General features: G+C 38.1%; 2 protein-coding genes across 2 annotated transcripts in view; both read left to right on the forward strand.

Moving 5' to 3' along the window:
* Window positions 1–843: 843 nt before the first annotated feature.
* LOC144630687 (complement C3-like) overlaps window positions 844–19,212 on the forward strand; it is a 170,152-nt gene continuing 151,783 nt past the window's right edge. The window contains exons 1-3 of the mRNA XM_078489062.1: window positions 844–935; window positions 2,422–2,588; window positions 3,182–3,207. Of these exons, the coding sequence (XP_078345188.1) occupies window positions 862–935; window positions 2,422–2,588; window positions 3,182–3,207 (267 nt within the window). The 5' untranslated portion in view covers window positions 844–861. The remainder of the gene's footprint in view (window positions 936–2,421; window positions 2,589–3,181; window positions 3,208–19,212) is intronic.
* LOC144643948 (A.superbus venom factor 2-like) overlaps window positions 3,515–19,212 on the forward strand; it is a 37,852-nt gene continuing 22,154 nt past the window's right edge. Inside the window, exons 1-6 of the mRNA XM_078503381.1 lie at window positions 3,515–3,563; window positions 5,037–5,089; window positions 6,469–6,486; window positions 7,343–7,394; window positions 10,431–10,608; window positions 15,308–15,407. Of these exons, the coding sequence (XP_078359507.1) occupies window positions 3,515–3,563; window positions 5,037–5,089; window positions 6,469–6,486; window positions 7,343–7,394; window positions 10,431–10,608; window positions 15,308–15,407 (450 nt within the window). The remainder of the gene's footprint in view (window positions 3,564–5,036; window positions 5,090–6,468; window positions 6,487–7,342; window positions 7,395–10,430; window positions 10,609–15,307; window positions 15,408–19,212) is intronic.

A 19,212-nucleotide genomic window follows, 5' to 3' on the forward strand; every position in this document is an offset into this window, starting at 1 on the left:
TCATACATTTCGTTCCTTTTCCTTTTGACTATTTGTATTTTGCACCTGTTAGACAACTGATTTCGGAATTCAAGTCTCTTATCAAAAATAGCGAAAATAAAAATGTAGCTGAAGCAGACAGCTGAAGGGAACTCTGAGTTACTTTCCTTTGAGCTAAGGCAATGGTGTGCTATATTAAAAGAAGCTTTGTTACGTTTGTCCTTTCGAAATCCGTCTTAATCTTCGTCAGTTGAAACAATCCTTGGTAATTTTTGCGTTTTGTTACTCCTTTATTGTTTCTCTTTCTTGAAAAACGATTATTTTGAGGTTTCCTTCAATTTATCGTGACACTGCTCCTTTAATCCCCCTCCCACAACTTGATGTTGGCTTTTAGCCATAAGTATACGTGGACCTACGCTACGGATTCGACAACAGGCGTTCTAAGGACCCTGGAACTAAGTGTAACTAAAGTGGTATATTTCCTGACACTTATGTACCAAAATACCGATTTTCCTGAAATAAATTTCAATACTTTCTCAGGACATAGAACTGTGATTACTTTTCTATATCAGCTTATACCCTCCAGGCTTTGATGGACAAAATACCTTCAGTTGACCCGTATTAATTACTTACTATTATTCGTCGGCTTGTTGTTGGCTGAAATCCCGACACAAATATTATTTTGTGTGGATCAGGTCAAGGAACAGATGAAGCCTTTTTTGCTCAGTCGCCTTTCGGCTTCCAGTCTTGGTTCACTTGACAGGTGTCTGTCAGCACCTCAAGATTTTGCCCCAAGAGTCACCTTTCAGCACGCATTTTAACCAAAGCACTGAAGAAAGTCCTTCCAGTCTCCAGAAGCTTGCTTCGGGGCTTGCTTCAAGCATGGCGGAGCCGTTCGGTGCGATGTTACGAGTGACCATACTCCTACTGGCACTAGGATGCGTATCATCCAAACGGTAAGATATTTTATAAAATTAGTTTTTCCTTGATCGATGAAAGGGCGACGAAACCAAGCTTTAATGTCATTTTCCGTTCACTGATGTCGATGAAGGTGCTCTATGTTAACGACAACTCCAAAATGTATAGTTAAAGAGACTCTTTCATGGATTTTAGCTAAATTTAGGCATAGGAAATAGCCTTCAAATTCGGTGAAAATAAAAATAATCTCGCAAAACAGTAAAGGAACATCTCAATAACACAGCAAATACAAAAGAAGGTACGAATGGCCAAAAGTGACGAAGATTGAAACGGATTGCAGTATGGGTTTTTGAAATATTGTTGGGCTGAACAGTTTTCAAAGTTAGTCTCGTTTGCTTGTTATTTTAGGTTTTAATGCTCGGGAGACACATTTGGTTGCAATAAAGCTATGGTTTTGTTATTTGGATCGTCAGGAGTAATTCCTTTGAAAACATTACGTTTCATAGCAGATATTTGGCAAAACTTTAAAGAAAATAACCTGCTTGTCGGATGTAAGTGGGCAAGCGAACCAGATCCTTTGATTTGATTGCATCCCAAGAGAATCGAACAGGAAATATTTACTAGGCCTGCCCGCTCGGGACTGTCCACGTTACACGTACGTTGTATGTTCTTTAGCAATGATGTTGTCAAGGAAGTCTTCCACGGGAGGTTGCAAAAAAAATCAGTCTCATATATAATATATGTTTATTTTAGTGACCCCGTTCTTTCAGTTTTCAAGCAGCTGTAGCCAGCCGCAGCATTCTGCTGGCCTGTACGTTGCTGTCCTTCAGTTTGAATAATAATTTGTTGATTTCTGAGCTAGCGTCGTGTTTCTTGAGAGTTTGGCGATACGTTTCATTTTTGCGAAGAAAAGATCGCGACCACCTGAGACAAGTATCAGTTAAATAGCAATTTTGATTATTCAAATTGTAAGGACTTGTTATGACTTGCTATTAGTTATGAACGATGCATTATTATTTATTTAAATACTTGTTATATCGAGAACAGTCTTAAAGAGCATCACTTATTGGTTGTCAATAAAAAGGGTTAACCTCGTTGTTTTTCTTTGTTTTGCCTGAACTGGAATTGTCCCACTGGAATTGTGTAAAGGACAGCAGTATGTGCAAAAGATGGGAGTTGGGGGACATTGCCTTTCGAGCCTTTATTGGCTTTTTTGATGGACCTCGCATATTCTCGGCCATGAAAACGCAACAGCCAAAACATTACAAAGTCTTGAGCTCACTCCTGGTGCACAATAAGGCTTTTATTTTTGCCTTTATTCTGGCAATGAAAAACAAGGCAATAAGGCAACCATTTAGAGATAAAAATAATAATGTTGTCTGTCGCATTTCGTAAGGGTTTTGAATCTTAATTTTCAATTTCTTGTTATTAAACTGTAATATTTTCTTCGAAGTTGTTTTCGTCCTGTTTGAAGTGGTTTCTGATAATTGATCTTTATTTTTTTATTATTATTTATCACTGTAGATTTTCCATAATGGCCCCGAGTATATTTCACATTGGAGTCGAAGAAAAAGTCTCCGTTACTGTGTTTGATGCTGGGCAGCCTGTGACGGTGAAGTTATATCTACAGGATTACCCAAACAGACGAAAGACATTCTCAGAAGTAGAAGAAGTACTTCAACCACAAAAAGGTGAGATCAGTGAACAAGGTAACGAGACTAAGTCCCTTCAGTTCAGCTCACGAGCAGCCTTGCCATATGAAAGTAAATGAGTACTTCGGCATTGCATATGTAGGTTGGTTTCTATTATTTCTCTCATGTGCGTTTAAAGAAGAACTTTAAAAAGAACACCCTATTTAAAACTCAAAAGACGACTCGAATAACACTTTATTTAAAGGAGACATAGAAGCCTTTTTACGTAGCTCATAATTGTATATATCTACATGTATGTTTAAATGGTAACTGTAGTTCGTAAAGTGTGATCGTCCAGGGGAGAAAAGTTATACTTTATTTAAAGGAGACATAGAAGCCTTTTTACGTGGCTCATAATTGTATATATCTACATGTATGTTTAATGGTAACTGTAGTTCGTAAAGTGTAATCGTCCAGGGGAGAGAAGTTTTTTTCTTAAAAAAAAAAACCCCACTCTTGTTGGTGACTGATGTTTTCGACAACCTAAACGGTAGTCACATTCAGTTATTTAGATAAATGACTTTTCGTTGTGTTTTTAGATTAATAAAAATGTCTCATTTTTTCTCGTCCTTTTTCCTGTTCATATTCTCAAGGAAGCAACAAGTTCCTTACAGTGAAGGTAAGTGTAGTACTAACTACTAGTAGATCGCACTTTTATAACGCACTGTTATCTGTAGAAATGACCCAGCTCTGTATGCACAAATCACGACATTAGTGCATGCTGTGGACCCTGTGTTGGTCTGGGCTATCAGTACATTAACAGAGACTTGACTGTTTATTATATATTTTATCTCAAGGTTGAACCGAAAGACCTCCCAGATACCAACTCAGTGGATAAGCAGTATGTTTATCTCGTGGCCAAGTCAGATGATGCTCATTTCCGGTTCCACAAAGAGGCGAGGATTCTTCTGAGCTACAGAGACGGAATGGTGTTCATACAGACAGACAAACCAATCTACACTCCTAGACAGACAGGTACGAAACTTCACTTCTACTCGGTTTTACTTAGGACCAATCTTTCTTGTCCAGGTTGTAGTCATTGCAAGTCTCATTACTGTTTAGACAATCGGAGCTGTGCTCTCAGTGCAGATAATCATGGCCCTTTAGGCTACTGAAAATAGGCTGGATGTTAAATTTAAATAGGCACTAGGGATGATGAAGAAGCGCAGTCCTTTACTTTAAAAAGTTTTACTAGTCAAATACAGTTGTTGAAAATGCCTCCATGAGAGAAATCAAAGGCGCCAATCTTATACCTCAAACGAAAAATTGGGTATATATGGATTGCTATATTACAACAATAGAGTTGATGTTCTTGGGCGTAAATATGTTTTTGGCCCTTCTCAGGCTCATTTTAGCCCGAGCCGCAGGCGAGGGCTAAAATGAGCTCTGAGAAGGGCCAAAAACATATTTACGCCCAAGAACATCAACTCTATTACTATTATAATCATTTCAGAGGGCATTTAGTTAAGAAATCAAAAACAGTAAGCGATATCTTGAACGCTGCCGACTTGCGAGTCGGCGTTTATTTCTGATTGTAAATCAGGTTTATTAAAAAGTTTACAAAACTCGGCAGAAAACCGCAAAATTACTCAAAACAATCTTTGCTTGAAAAGGGCCAAGGGCCAAACAGTCTTGAACGCTGCCGACTTGCGAGTCGGCGTTTATTTCTGATTGTAAATCAGGTTTATTAAAAAGTTTACAAAACTCGGCAGAAAACCGCAAAATTACTCAAAACAATCTTTGCTTGAAAAGGAAATTACAAAATTATATCGGCAGCAAAGAAATAGTCGTCATTTAGAAGTGTTTAAAGTAATTGTGCTGTTAACTGAACTGGCAGTTTGGAATATGTCTGAAATTCGACTGAGCGAGTTTCGCTCGATGAAGACAAACTTACATTTACTTCGCCGCCTGGATTCTTCTTTAAGTTTCTGAATTCCTCTTCATCTAGCTGAGAAGACTGAGAATTTGCTTCCCCGTTCAGTCCTTCAACAATTTTGTCGTTATAAAAGAAGCGTCTCGACTCAAATTAAACAAAGCTTGAAGTGATGCTAGCTTGTGCCAGCCAGCAAGAAAACGGCGCGAACAGTTGAATGGTTTTCAGTTCTGATTGGCTGGCTTCGTTATTTTCTTGTTTCTGATTGGTCCACGGCAGCGGGCTTAAATATATTTTAGCCCGCTGAATTCTCCATTTTAGCCCGCAAAATACGCCACAATGCCCGATGAAATGATTATAATAAACATTTCAAAAAGTACTATGTTTTGTTCTGCTGACGATATGAACCATTGTTCGGCCGAGCTTCCTGTACACGCTTTGTGAAAAATAAAAGGTGTCGAAGAGTTTGAAAGAAGTTTCAAGGAAGCGATTTTACTGATAGAAAATATCCCAACTTGTTATAATTAGACACGAAAAGATATGATTTCTCCTCATTTCTGTTTCTTTGTTTGCAGTACGTATCCGAGTGATTCCCCTCGAGTTTGATACGAAGCCATCCAAACGAAAGGTGAGATACAGAAATATGTTAATTTGTTTCTTTGGAATAACTTTTTTAAATATTTCTGGCGAGTAGAACACAAGCAGTCAGACATACAGTGTACGGTTCATTCACTGATCCACCACCAAGCCGGAATGGCATAAAGCAAAAGTTGCTGCATTGATTGAACAAGTTGGGATAAGTTACTCAAGTTTTGCAAAGTTGAAGAAGACTTTGTTTATACAAACTGGTCTTTTACAATCTGAGACTGTTTTCTTAACATTTATCGAGTGTCATGTCGACTCAGAAAAAAGGAATAAAAGTTTAGCTGACCAATGCATTTTCAGGTCCAATGAAGCATTTTTTCACCGTTTCAGCCGAAAAACAATTAGCACAGATTCTGCCACAGCGTTAACACGAGATCTTCTCGCCTATACACAACAAAAGAAACAATTTTAGACCAAAAATTTACGTTTTATGGAAAACACAATTATTCGTGCTTCTTTCGGGACTCTGATTCCAGATAATCAGCTAAAAGAAACAAACTTAGAAATGGTATCCGGAAAAATTCCGGCATTGGCTTCGGCGTTTCCGGGCTTCAAGGTTAGCTCGTGAACCTATACGGCAATGATAGAGCGGTTTTCACTTGAGTGTCGAGAGTAATTTGCGTTTGCTTTGGTTTTAAATTACTGCACTTAGTGATTGGTTGAAAAATCACCCACCACTTTCTCAACCAATCAGAAGTAAAATTAAAACCAATCGTGACTTGCTCGTGCATGTTTTCCCGCGCTTCGTGCCGGCTACATGTGTTTGCTTCGAGTTTTGATTGGTTAGCTGTATTGTCTGAGTCCTTTGTGATTGGCCAGAGTAATTACTTTACTTTTGGTTTCACGACACTCAATATACCTTTTTCGTATTCTCGGTATTGGACTGGAAATATATTGAAATGGAGGCTTATGCGGGGGAATATCATAAAAAAAGCGTAATGCCATTTGCACACGTAAAGATTACCCGCATTCGCCTCCATTGCGAGCTAGTTCCAATCCAATACCGAGAATACGAAAACGGTCTATTGAAAACTGCTCTATCGATGTTATTTCTAATAGCAGGTTTATTAGCAGCATTTCTTCAATGTACGCAGGCATTACTATGCGAAGAAAGAAATATACAGCCTTGCTTTCCTTACCATGAACATTATATTGTACAATAATATCCCCCTTTGAGAACATAGGTCAATTTTTTTACGCAAAACATGATATTTTCGAAAAATATGCCAATTCAGCAAGGGTAACTCTAAATTGTTCACCAAGAGCACAAAACTAGCATTTTTATTTCGAAGTATTCTTTGGTGTTTATATATCCTATCACATTCTGATTTTAACTTATCATTGCATTTTTCCTTGAAACAGATAACTGTGGTGATCATGGTGAGTCTAATCCCTCTTTTTGGTAGTAGTTTCATACAATAAATTTAGAAAGCAAATGGACTGAAGAATCCATTCGATATCAGTTTCATGAATATGCCAAAGAAAAGTGATCAAGAATAGTTTCATTTTTTGTATTAAAGTTAAAACTGCACGTATATTAGAAGATACGTATATTATATTATTTCCAAATTGTCTTTTACCTCTTTTTCAAAACAATTCCTGGTGGATAATCTTTAATTTGCGAAACCAAATGAAATGAAATAAAATGCTTAATTTAATTGCATATTAAATAGCATGCGAGATAATGTACCCGTAAGTAAAACTTATTTCCCTGTAAATTTGTTGTGCACCAGGACTCATTTTAAAACAGAGGAAAAAGGTATTTCAGAAATGGCCAATTCAATTTATTGACTTCATTCCTGTGCATGCATGCATATATAAATAATGGCGGCAGGTCAATTTTTGGTGCCGGACCTTTGGTCTTGATATTAAGACCTAATAAAAATTGACTGCAGATAGCCCCTTAAATCACACTAAGAATTACAGTCTGTAAGGGATTTCAAAAAAGGCTTAAGATAAATAATAACTTTTGTAGGCATTAACCAAAGCAATAAAATAACTTTTATGTGCAAAACAGTAGATTTGGGTATGTTTATAGGAGCTTTCCGCAGTTGGAAAGAAATTGTAGTTGATGGAAAGTATAATTTTCTATTAAATGTCTTTTAAATTGAGGAAGAGTGTAATAATCAGACCTCGTCAATATAGTACAAGGTCGAGTCTGAAAGCAAAAGCGACACAAAATTTCGCAACCTTTTTATATCTCTTGATTGAAACGTTTTTGTTTTTCATCCGCCAGAATCCACAGGGAGTTCGAGTAGAGCAGTGGAAGGACCTGGACACTAGCACAGGTTTGATATTGCAAGCACATTTTTTAATTGTACTTTAGCGATATTAAATTAACAATTAACTTTAAAAAAGGTAAGAAAATTTATAGAACTTTGAAATAATTGTTTACTTATTTGATTAAGCAAAGGCGAACAAAAGATAAATAAATAAAGCAATGTTTCGGTGTCTTTAAGACGCCAATGTAAAAGTAACAACATGACACGATATGCGAAGAAATAGCGCTGTTTCTGGTCACTGCAATACGTGTGGACACATTCTCTCCCGAGCCGCTTGTCCTTCTTAGCCGATAAAGCCTTGGGCTAAGGAACAAGTGGCTTTAGGAATGATTTGATTGGTTAGATCTTCAACAAAATAAATTTAAATTTAGCAAATCAAATCAACCGTTTTAAAATTCCTTTTTTGCAAGGAATATTATTGTGGTTGATTTGATGGCTAGATTTAAAGGGGCGAGGTCACGGCATTTATGATATTTCTCTTTATTATCGTTAATTAAGAGCTCTTAAGTTCAAATATGCAGAGCAAAAGTCTTTTATTGGCAAGATCACGGTCACATAACAAACAAGGATGTTTTCCGAGCGTTGTAAATGACACTTTCATACAAATTGAAATAAACTTGACGAAAGTCGAGCCGACGTTTTTCAAGTTTATCCGAACGCAATCCGTTTTAATCTTCTCGAATTTTGACCATCCGTCCCCTTTTTGGCCTTTCTGTGCTTCTTTTGAGTTCTACAGTTTTAAGCCGTTTTTCTGATATTTTGGTTAATTCTATGACCAGATGGTCAGTGCCGAATTTGCCTAAAGTTGCGTGGCATAGCCCCTTTAAATTCTCTTTGTTTAGAATCTAGCAATCAAATCATTACCACTGGTAATCATTGGTAATGTAATGTTATGTAATGAGGATATTGACAGAAGACCTCCAGTGCAATGTAAATCAGGAAGGGAAGCGGTGGTTGTTTTCTTTAGAGACCGTCATTATTTTCTTGCTGACCTTTGTTGTCTTTTTTATTTATCAAGGCATCATAACAAAGGAACATAAGTTAAACGATTTTACCATCAATGGTAACTGGACTATAACAGCCCTTCACGGCCATCAGGTATCCATCTTGTGCTGCTTTACTTGACACTTTTTCTCTCCTTTATTCATATCGTTGAGTGGAAAGGCAATATTTATTAAGTATATTTATTTACCCACGAATTTAAGGGCTCAGGAGCCTTAGTTTAGCTGGTTAAAACACTCACTTGAAATAAAAAGGTTTAAAATTACAAAGAAAATAGTTTGAAAAGAGGCTAAAAGTGTTTATATGTACAAAATTTGATTATAATATAAATAAATAGAAATCTAAACAAATTAACTATTAAGTGAATAAACGAGAGGTTTATCTAATGCACCTGCACTGTAACCGTCCGTGATACTAAGATTTCAGTTCGTACACTCAGAGAATAAAATTTTTTTGAGTCGCCAAAGAAAATCGAACTTGCGAATCTTGGTCATTGAAGCCGCCATTCTGCTTGACATTGGTCCCATTTCCATTATCACATTGACATTTGCAGGATATTTTTCACGTATGAAACTAGCTGTACAACCATACCCATCGCGAGTTTCCAATAGCTTAGATCATATAACCATCTATTGGTTAGAGCACCCAACCGACACCAGGAAGTTTTGAGAATGCTTTTTTATTTATTCCACGATATTGTCACGCAGACGAACCGCGGGCAGCTTCACTAAATGACAAACTCTTATGGATTTGAATTGATTTTTATACAAAACAACTTCCTAAATATATAAATTTCCGAGTTCCATAAAAATTCCTTTGTTCTTTTTTTTTCTGGAATAAGTGTTATATTTGCCTCCAATTTTGGGAATATAGAGATTACTCCACGAAAAATGCGCGCGTACGATTTTTATTCACGAGTTGAGTAGTATCAGAAAACAAACGAGTGAGCGTAGCGAACGAGTGAGCTTTCTGATACACCTTAACGAGTGAATAAAAATCGTACAAAGTATTTTCCATTGTGTAATTTGTTTATTTTATTGGTACTGAGATTTTTTCGTCCCATAATCACAAACAAGCCAAAGTGCACAAAACGGCGTTGAGGCGAAAAGTGATTCAAAGCTATAGCTAATAAAGGTATTTTAAAGTCTAAATTGTCTTAAAAACTTTAAGCTCAAAATTAGAATTTCACGTTCTTAAAGTCAAGTGTCTGCTAACAATAGCAGAGGTCACTAACTGCTAGGAAGAATTCACGTTCAACTAATTAACTGAATCAAGTCGCTGCCCGAGTCATTTCCATCTTAGCAGTATGCGACTCGTGATAGATTTGTTGACTAGATTTAAATAGCAAAAAGTTTTCCCCTTCAATGAATATACCTTTAAAAAATGCCATAGCCTACTTATCAGTATTCTAGTAAACTTTGAAGAAAATTAAGCTCGTATTCATTGTCGTCTTTATCGTTCTTTAGCTTGAGATTTTAAATTCACAGAGGTAAGAATAATTGCTGTATTGAGTTCCACAGCGGAGTCATCTTCAATTTTCCACGCCTTCCCAAGTCTTCTCGAGTAGTGTTTACATCTTGTTGAGTCTTGTAAAGAGGGATTATTGACGTTAAATGAAGTGAACTCTTCAATAGAACACAAGTTAGAAGCAAGCCTTTCTTCTGTTTTAATTTTTCAAAGCCCGCGATTTGTGTGCAACGGCTGCCGTGCAACCCTGTACGTTTATTCATCACTAGTGAAATTTCATCGTTCGCGTTGCTGATTGGCTTAGCTCTGAATCAGTACGATTTTTTTTCTCGCTACGATTTCCATGAGTAAATCTCAGTACCTATGAAATAAATTGATATAATATTATTTAATGCCATTTGGCGCCATGTAGAAAGTATTGCCCGTTAAATTGCCACCCCTGAAAGTAAGTGTTTAAAAACTTATACTTGTATACTCTCTGCGAATTCTGCCACCTCTAAATTGTTCTTCCTTTTATTTTAAAAGGATGTCCACAACACATCGGTCAAGTTCGAGGTCAAAGAATATGGTGAGTATACGTACGCTTTCGTTTGTTTACTTCGCTTTTAGTTTTTGCCTCTAACTTTGATTTTTGTGATCTTTGGAATTCAGTTCTTCCCAAGTTTTCCGTAAAACTCTCAGTACCACCTTACATTCTAAGAACAGATGAAGCTAAAGACATTACAGTTATTGAGGTCAAGTTAACAGCCAGGTAAGGTTATATACGTCAGTCTTTAATTTGCAACGGCGTGCTTTCATTATTTTGGCCTCATATTATTCACCATATTACGAAGGCTTATAAAAATGTGAGTGAAGTACGGTATAAATTTAACTCCCTCTACGATACAAAAGTTTGGTCTGACTAAAGGGAAACAGCACACGAAGAAATGAAATCATATCTTTTTCTTTTATTGGTGCAACTGTGTTCATGAGTTTTAATTAGAAAATGAAACAAGACTTACCTGGAAGTCAAAGTTTGATTGGGATTCTTGTACGTCATCTTAGACTGGAGGGATCAGGTGTGATTGCAGCACGCATTCGTGCTTCAGTCTTCAAAGTGTATGGCGGGTATTTATCATTAGTACTTGGGTGGGCACCTGATCCCTCAAACATAAGATGTCGCAGAAGAGTTCCAATCAAATTTCGACTTCAAGGTAAGTCTCGTTTAATTTTCTAGTTCTTTCACGTCATCTGCTTGAGGGTTCATGTGAGATTTTGAAGCCATGATAAATACAGGCTAAAAATACCAACATAACAATAAATCTCTTTAGTCACAACCCAAGTAACGAATAGCCTCGGCAAAATTGTTCTTCCTTACAAGTTACATTTAGCCTCAGCAAAAAGGTTCTTCTTAACAATTGAAACATGATAATATTTCGCAAAAGTACGCTCGGAGGACTTCCCCCAGTGCCAAGGATGTCCATAATAGGCACACCTGCTTTCTTAGCTGCAGAAGGATGAAATATTACACCCTATGTTTCGTCTGCTGCAATTTTCTGCAAGCTTCTATGAATAAAGGAAAACGATGGAAATACGTAAAAAGGCTTCCTATTCACAAACTATTGAAAATGCATCCACAGGAAATGCACCAGGATCTGGTTTCCGGGATACATAAGTGTCAACCTGCTTGTTCAATCTAGAGGCAAACAGTTCCACTTCAAAGGGTCCCCATAACAGGAACATCTTCTGGAAAATATCCTGGTGCAACATCCACTCAGTCTAATCATTAAACACTCTTGATTCTCTATCAGCTTACATGTTTTGCTTTCTTGGCAAATGGGCTGAGCTCAGAAAATTATTTCTTTGTGAGGCAAATTGACATATCTTTTTTGCAATTTCGTTACAGGGTCTGGGTTTACTTCCACCCATGTGGTTTATGTAACACACAGTGGCTATCTGACATAATGCGTATGTGCTGATTTCTAACATTGTTACACTGTGAACTTAAAGCAAAGAGGACTGCTTTAAATTCAAGCTCAATTATGTGCTGCTCTGCTTCTACAGGGGGCCATCTACCCCCTTGTAGTTTGGTTGTCTCTCGCTGCCCCCCACCTTGTTTTGATGCATGTGTAGTTATCACAATGTCTTGGTTGGGTGGCAAGATGTTCTTGTGTGATTGTTGAAAATTATCAATCCACCATTGCAAGACATAGTCAGACTTGGCTGAAGCACTTAGCTCCATCTGTACATCAAAAACGCCATGCATGGTTTTGTTTCAGGGCATCAATTTCTTCATTCTAACGGTTCTGTAAAAAAGAATAGAATGCACAATTCTACTACAGGGGCACTACTGACCATTAGGCCAATAACCTGTGCAACATCTCTGATGGTGGGATGCGGGATGTTTAGCAGTTCTATACATGCCTCCCGTAAGTGATTGGCCTTCTCTGGTGTTACTTTAACTGTTATTTCAACAGAATAAATGACAAACCCCAAGAATGTTAACACTCTTTTTTTGGATGAAAACTGCCTTGTCAGGACAATAAATCCCAAGTCTTGTAGGAGTAAAGCTGTCTTTTTTAACACTTTGCCAGCATATCCGGTCAGTGTCTCCTTGTAAATAGACGTCATCTATATAAGGGGCTATCTCATACCCAGATTGCCTTAGGCTAGCAAAGACTGAACTGAACTTAGTGAACTGACCTTAGTGAACAAGCGGGGACAACAAGCCAGCCCATTGGGGAAACAAGTATACTGAAAGAGTTTGTCCCTCTACTGAAACCGACATATTTTCGGTGTTCTGGGGCTATAGGGACTGAATAGTTGGCATCTTTTATATCTATAGATGCCATGTGACAATTAGGTGTCGCCAGTTTTATGACTGATTGTATACTCTCCAGTTTGAAATGATGATATTCAACATTTTCATTGAATTCCTTAAGGTAAAGAATTAATCGGTAAGTCTTTTTTTGCGCCTTGTGAATATTGGAGAAATAAATTCCCCATCGCAATAGGCACTCTCGTCAAGAACCCCTTTCTCAAAGAGTCTTAGAATTTCAGTATTGATTATATTCTCCTCTGTGCTATTTAATCTTTGTATTCTCACAGTGTGTTGGTCACACCAAGATTCTTGCTTTAATTCAATGTGACAGTGCTGTACTGTGTCCAAGATGAAGGCGTCAGAGGTCAACTTCCCCCATTTGTGTGCAAACTCTTTCAGTGTACCTGCATATAACTGGGTAGTACTAACAAGGGGAAGACAGTCCCCTTGAAAATTCACCACATTTACATTTCTTACCTCATTTGTGGTTTGCACATTTGCTGAAGTTACCTTTAAGACTTTGTCTCCTTGCTATTCCCTCCCCCTTTTTACAGTTTCTGTACTGGTTTCTGTAGGAGGAGGGGCGTTTTCCTAAAAAAGGACGCTGTGGATAGCTTTGTCGCTTAGTATGAGGTCGTTCTTTACGGCCTCTGATTTTTTTCAAGCCACCACTCTTGTATTTGCGTTGTCTTGGATATGGACTTTGTTGTATCATAGCCTTTCGTACAACTTTGTTTGTTTTCTCGCCTATCTTCTAGTCGTTTTTAGGTGTCAACACCAAAGAGAAATTGGTTGATGAGCACTGATGCAGAGAAGAGAGACATGTAGTCCTCGTTCAAGTCAGGTTTTATGCTCTCACGGCGTCTGGCATTGATCTCATATTTGGCAAAACTAATTGTTTTAATTGTCTCCATGCCATCACTTATAAAAGTGTGTCATTCCTTATGAAGGTCATCTAAATTGTTACCTGGTGATTTAGTCAAGTCTGGCAACATGTCTTTTAAATTAAATACAAGCTTTTTCTAACATTTTTGCTAGAATTGTTACTGACTTGACAACACAAGTCTGAGCAACTTGAGCCCTAAAGTCAAAATACCTGGTCTGTGGCCTTAGCCTCTGCCAAATGAGCTCATCTACTTAAGTTGTGATTAGCGAGTCACAGTTAGCAGGTCGAGTTACGTGAGTCAACTTTTCCTTCAGTTTCTCCTCATCAGGTTTTTCCTTTTTTTATTCATTTAGAAAATAACGCAAAAGAAAAATACTTACAATATTACAACACTATTTACAAGATACTACTTACTTTCCTTTTTAAAAACCAATTGATTTATCATTTTAGATAATTGATCATTAATACCTGGGTCAATGTTCTCCTGCATTTGCATTTTTTCTGCAATATTGTTGAGCACTGATTGTTTGCTGGCTGCCTCGCCAGAAAAAGTAGGAGTCAATATTGGCTTTTTGCTCGGCGGTTCTCACTCGTGTTCGGCCGGTACTACGACCACCATCGTTGTCGGTGGCGTAGTCAGAAAGAGCGTCATCACGCTCCTCTTGCGCGGCTTCTGGGTCCCAAATATCCGGCCGAGTAAGCTGATCAAATTTTCCATCCAAAGTATTTTCCAATTCTGTAATTGAGGTGTGTTAATTAGCGAGGTGGATATTCAATCCGAATATCCATCTGGATATCAATCCGAATTTCAGCAACTCGCTTCCTTCGTTGCTGGATGATTTTGCCGCCAATCCATCAACCGAGTCCTTACTTTTCTTTTGGGTCGGGTTATTGTGATCATCACGATATTTGTGATTTGGATATTCTTTGTTAGCACCTGCACTGCTTGTGGAGCTACTGGAACCCTTCTGGTTCTTGCCTTTTTGTGTAGTGTCGTTGGCCATTTTGTGTAGTGTCGTCAAGTGCTGCAGAGCACGAGGTCTGCGAGATCAACTCGTCTCGCTGTCTTCGCTGTGCTGATTTTCACGGTATTTTAGCTTTCCCCTCGGCGAGGGGCTTTATAAGGTGCTTCTACGAAGCAGTTATGAAAAGAAATTGAAAAAATCCTAGATATTTTTGTAAGCTGTCGAAGCAAACCTGCTGTTGAAGCACGTCCAACGTACAGCACTGAAGCACGCATGCGCGCTGCAATCTCACATGATCCAACATGATCCCTCAAGCAGATGACGTGGAATAACTCATATCGTTTTCCGTAATAAATGTTTTATTTAGAGAAAAAAATATATTATGACTATATTTTTAGCCTATTACACGCTTTGCATCACTGACGTTTATTAGCAGACTGTCTAGGTAGAGAACGTATTTTACCAACTGAACGTTACTGAAAGTTATCTCTGTCTCAACCTTAGTGAGACGCCGGGGTGTGACCAGAGCCAAAGTGTTTAGATGTGAGGCAATATATTTTTATTTTCGTTTAAATTAAAGGAAAAAAAATGGATTCAAACATCATTTGAAACCCGGGTCAGAGATTCAGGGAGCGCGTACAAATACAAATCAATAAACAGGTTGACTCCAGTGGGAGGGAATTAGTGAAAATTAACGGTTTATATATTTTTTAACCGCTTTCTAAAATCTTCATTTAAGAAATCGGCTAAATATCCTCGTGTTTTACATATCAGTGTCACCACAATTTCTTCTTCCAAGGTACACGTATGGGAAGCCAGTTGTTGGGGTTGCTGTTGTCCGCTTCAGCATAGTGGGTTCTAACAGGAAAGTTATTCCATTATCTCCACATCAAACATCGGTAAGTTTAACCAAGACACCAGGATTTTCTTGATAATCCCCTTAAAAATTAAAAGACCGCCTTGCTTCATTTTTTCTACTATTATATCCGCTGGTCAGCGGAGTTGCAAAAAATGTTTAAAGATCATGGACCAACCAACCGTGTGAGTGCGACTGCGTTAGCCACTATACTTCCTGAATAAAAAATTCAATCGTATAAATGGATGTATCATCCCATTCTCCAAAATCTAGCGCGGAAAGGCCTGAATTAAACTCTCAGGACCTCTAAAGTTGATCACCCAGCAATGAAACCATCAGGATTTTATAAGCAGAGGCTCATAATATCAGGGACCACCTACTCAGTACATATGCTTTGAACGAAATCGCAGTCGAAACAGGGGTGTACCATTTCCACCTCAAACTCTGGTGGCCACATATGCATGGTTACGACCAGAGTGTCTATCGACTGGAAGACATCAACGCAGAGTAGGACCAAATATACAGTACTCGGTACGTGAAAAGAGAGCTTATCTTTGATTTGACATGACATGTAAAGGCCGAAAAATGAAATTAGTGGCCACCAGAGGACGAGGAATGGCACCTTGACCCAGATAAACCGGGAGGAGAGTTGTACAGTATAGGGCCCAGTTCTCGGCCGGGTCCAGTTCTCGGCCACTTTGTGTTCAACGCGTTTTTTTCACGCCACAGTTGAATTAAAAGAAAACGTTTTTTCCTTCAAACGATAGACTGATTCTTGTGCTCTTAGTATCTTGAGTTTGATCTTTCAACTCGCTATAGAAAGCTCACACGTCGAGTTTATGCGAAGGTAGGTGAATTTGTTTTTTTCGAAAACTTGTTTGTTTACGGCTCCTTAAAATTCATGGATGTAGTTAAATTCGTATTTTACCGTGAGCCCCTACCAAACGAGCTAAATTTTGGCATATAAAACTTAGAATAATTCAGCTTTCTGCTTAAGTTAACTTTTTGTTGAACCGTTGTATATTTTAGTCTTAATTTACTTCGAAATTTTTTCGTGCGACTTTTGCGTATTTGCCAGTTCTCGGCCACCCTGCTCGCTATCACAGTTTAGTGCTTTTGTTTTAATATAATTTCATCTGCTGCAGCAATAATGAAAGAAAGAAATGTTTTAAAAATAAAGTTCAATTAAATATCTAAGTTTTGAGCTGACTTTTGTCTTTTCTATTATTTCTACAACACCTAACTCTTTCAAGACCTTTTCACTGCAAAATAAACCATCTAAATGCATTGGTCACACAACGTAGGTCTGCGGGTTTGCCAGACCCTGCACACAGGCATGCAACTAGGCGCGTTAAAAACCTTCTTTTCCAAAGTAAAACAAAGTCTCATAAAATAATTTGGGATCGACATAACATAAATAAGTTTACAGAGTGATTTTATGACTGTGGAAATTAATTGAGCCTTTTTATACAGAAAATTACGCACAAGCTTTTTGGTGGCCGAAAACTGGGTCCGGGTGGCCGAGAACTGGGCCCACAAACGGAGCTTTTATTTTTATTATTGCTCGGGCAAATTAATTATTGACCGGTCGATAGCTTTACAACAAAAAGCTGAATAATGTAGTTAGGTCTGGGCGAAAGTTCAAGTTCCTGCGGTTCTTCTGGGGTAAGAAATACAAGTTTACGTCAAAAGTGGCCGAGAACTGGGCCCCATACTGTACCCCTGTTTCAAGCGACACATCGACTAAAATTTTACCAGACTAACCACAAAATGGAAACAAACAGATTTTACGCTCTGGGAAGCGATACAATTTCATAGTTGATGCTCACAGCTGCAGCACCAAAATAACACACGTTATAGCAGACAAAGGATAAGGAGCACTACGCCTGGGCTCATGAAACCACCACAACAAAGCGGAAGCATAAATTTAACAAATTACAAACAATTTTACGTTTGCTAAACTTCGGTGCGCATACAGAGCGTTAGCACACAGCCATCACGACTGACGCGCTTACTACTATATAACAAAGGCTTAACAATGAAACATCCTAAGAAAACGGACAAATATTACCGGCTTCGCAAGCCAAATTTAAAGCATTACACAACAAAAGCAACTAAAGAAATGTGATGAACGTAAATTTGGCAAAAAAATATTTGCATAAAACTAAATAAATTCACGAACAAAATTTTCCTTTGATAACGGCTTGTGTATCAGAGCAAGAAAACAAGGAGGTCACCCTTAACTACAAAATGGTTGTTACGGATGGCAAAATCTGTAGCATGGATTTGTTGACATTCGCGTTACTGAAAAGTTTTCGTGACGTCATAACTTTTAAAAATAATGTAAATTTCAACAAATCAATGCTTCTAAATGCACTCTACCCGGGGTGTTGATTTCAACAGAAAAAAAAAATTAAAAGTGTGTGAGTTTTTAGGGTTTTTGCGTTCTGGTCACGTGTCTTACCAAATATGGTCACGACTACCGAAAATGAAGGCAACCTCCAATAGAAAACTAAACCCAGGATACTAATGGAGCCCAAGAAATGACGGTTAAAAGCCATCCATAGTAGCCATTATAGTAACCATAAGTAACCACTGTCGGATTTCCACGCTCATTAACGTACGTAAAAATGATAAACGTACGTAAAATGAAATTTACGCGTGCGATTGCGTGCGTTGACTTTACGTTGTCCAATTTCCAATGCCACGTTTTTTCTAGGTATTTACCTAACTTACACGCACGTATACGCACGGAGCGATCGTAAGGTTTACGAGAAAGTTTCGCGGCTGTCTGCGGTTTCTGTGTATTTCTACTGTCGCGCAAATATTTGCGTACGTAAAAAACGTACGTTGACAAATTTCCACTGTCGCGAAAATAGTAATAAAAAGCGTTTCTACGTTAATGCCTGCATTGTCATCCTGAATTTTGGCGCCAAAAAGCAAGGAGATCGCGGATAATTTGATTTGCCTGCCGCCAAAGTAATGACACCCGCTGGAAACTAGCGTTTCCTTCTCCTTTTTAACTCGGAAAGAGTTGTAGTTAGCGAAGTGAATTTCACTCCTTCCCTCCTTCACTCGTTTCCTGTTAGACATAGGCACGCAATGCGTGCAAGTGTTTTAAGGCCTCTAGAGAATCAGACCTGTTCTCTGATTACTTACTTTTCTAGTTAAATTACATAATATTAACATGCTTAATTGCCAGCCGAAGCATTGTTTTAATGTCAGTTTTCTTGAAATAGACCAAAGCTTAATTTTTCCAATATTTTGCCTAACCTTCAAAAATCAAAAAGGAAAAATAAAGAGAAAGAAAACAATTTGCAACGGATGGGAACTCTATCTCTTGTCCTTTCGGCCTGCTCTTGATGAGCAGCTAGATGAAAATCAAGTTAAGTGAAGTGAACTGAAGTGTAGAATGTTTAGCATAATTCGTTTTGGCAAATCTTTATTTGTCAGTTTGTTGGTCGATTCTTGTTTCCAAATACATTTTCCGAGTTTTGTGGCTTATAGCCACAGTTATTTACCTACGGCAAAGACGCTTGAGAAAAAAAAAATACCGCAAGAGATACTGGGTAAGAGAGCTGTTTTAAAACCGTTATCAAGTGGGTGAATACCACACCCGTGTGTGTGAACGACACAACAACAGTTGGCAAACAAGTTGGAAAACTTTTGGTGAGAACAGAGACAAGTTCTACTTTGTCGCCAACAGTTGGCCAACTTGTTTGCCGTTGTTACATCGTTCACACACACCAACTCGAGTTTGCCAGCACGAGTTGGCCAATAGTTTGTCGTGTGAAGGCCGCTTTAGAAGCTTGTAACTTGTAGCCGCACACTCGCTCTCAAAAAAACTT

The sequence above is a fragment of the Oculina patagonica genome, chromosome 1, assembly GCF_052425735.1.
Source record: "Oculina patagonica isolate OP01 chromosome 1, crgOcupat, whole genome shotgun sequence".
NCBI classification, from domain to species: domain Eukaryota; kingdom Metazoa; phylum Cnidaria; class Anthozoa; order Scleractinia; family Oculinidae; genus Oculina; species Oculina patagonica.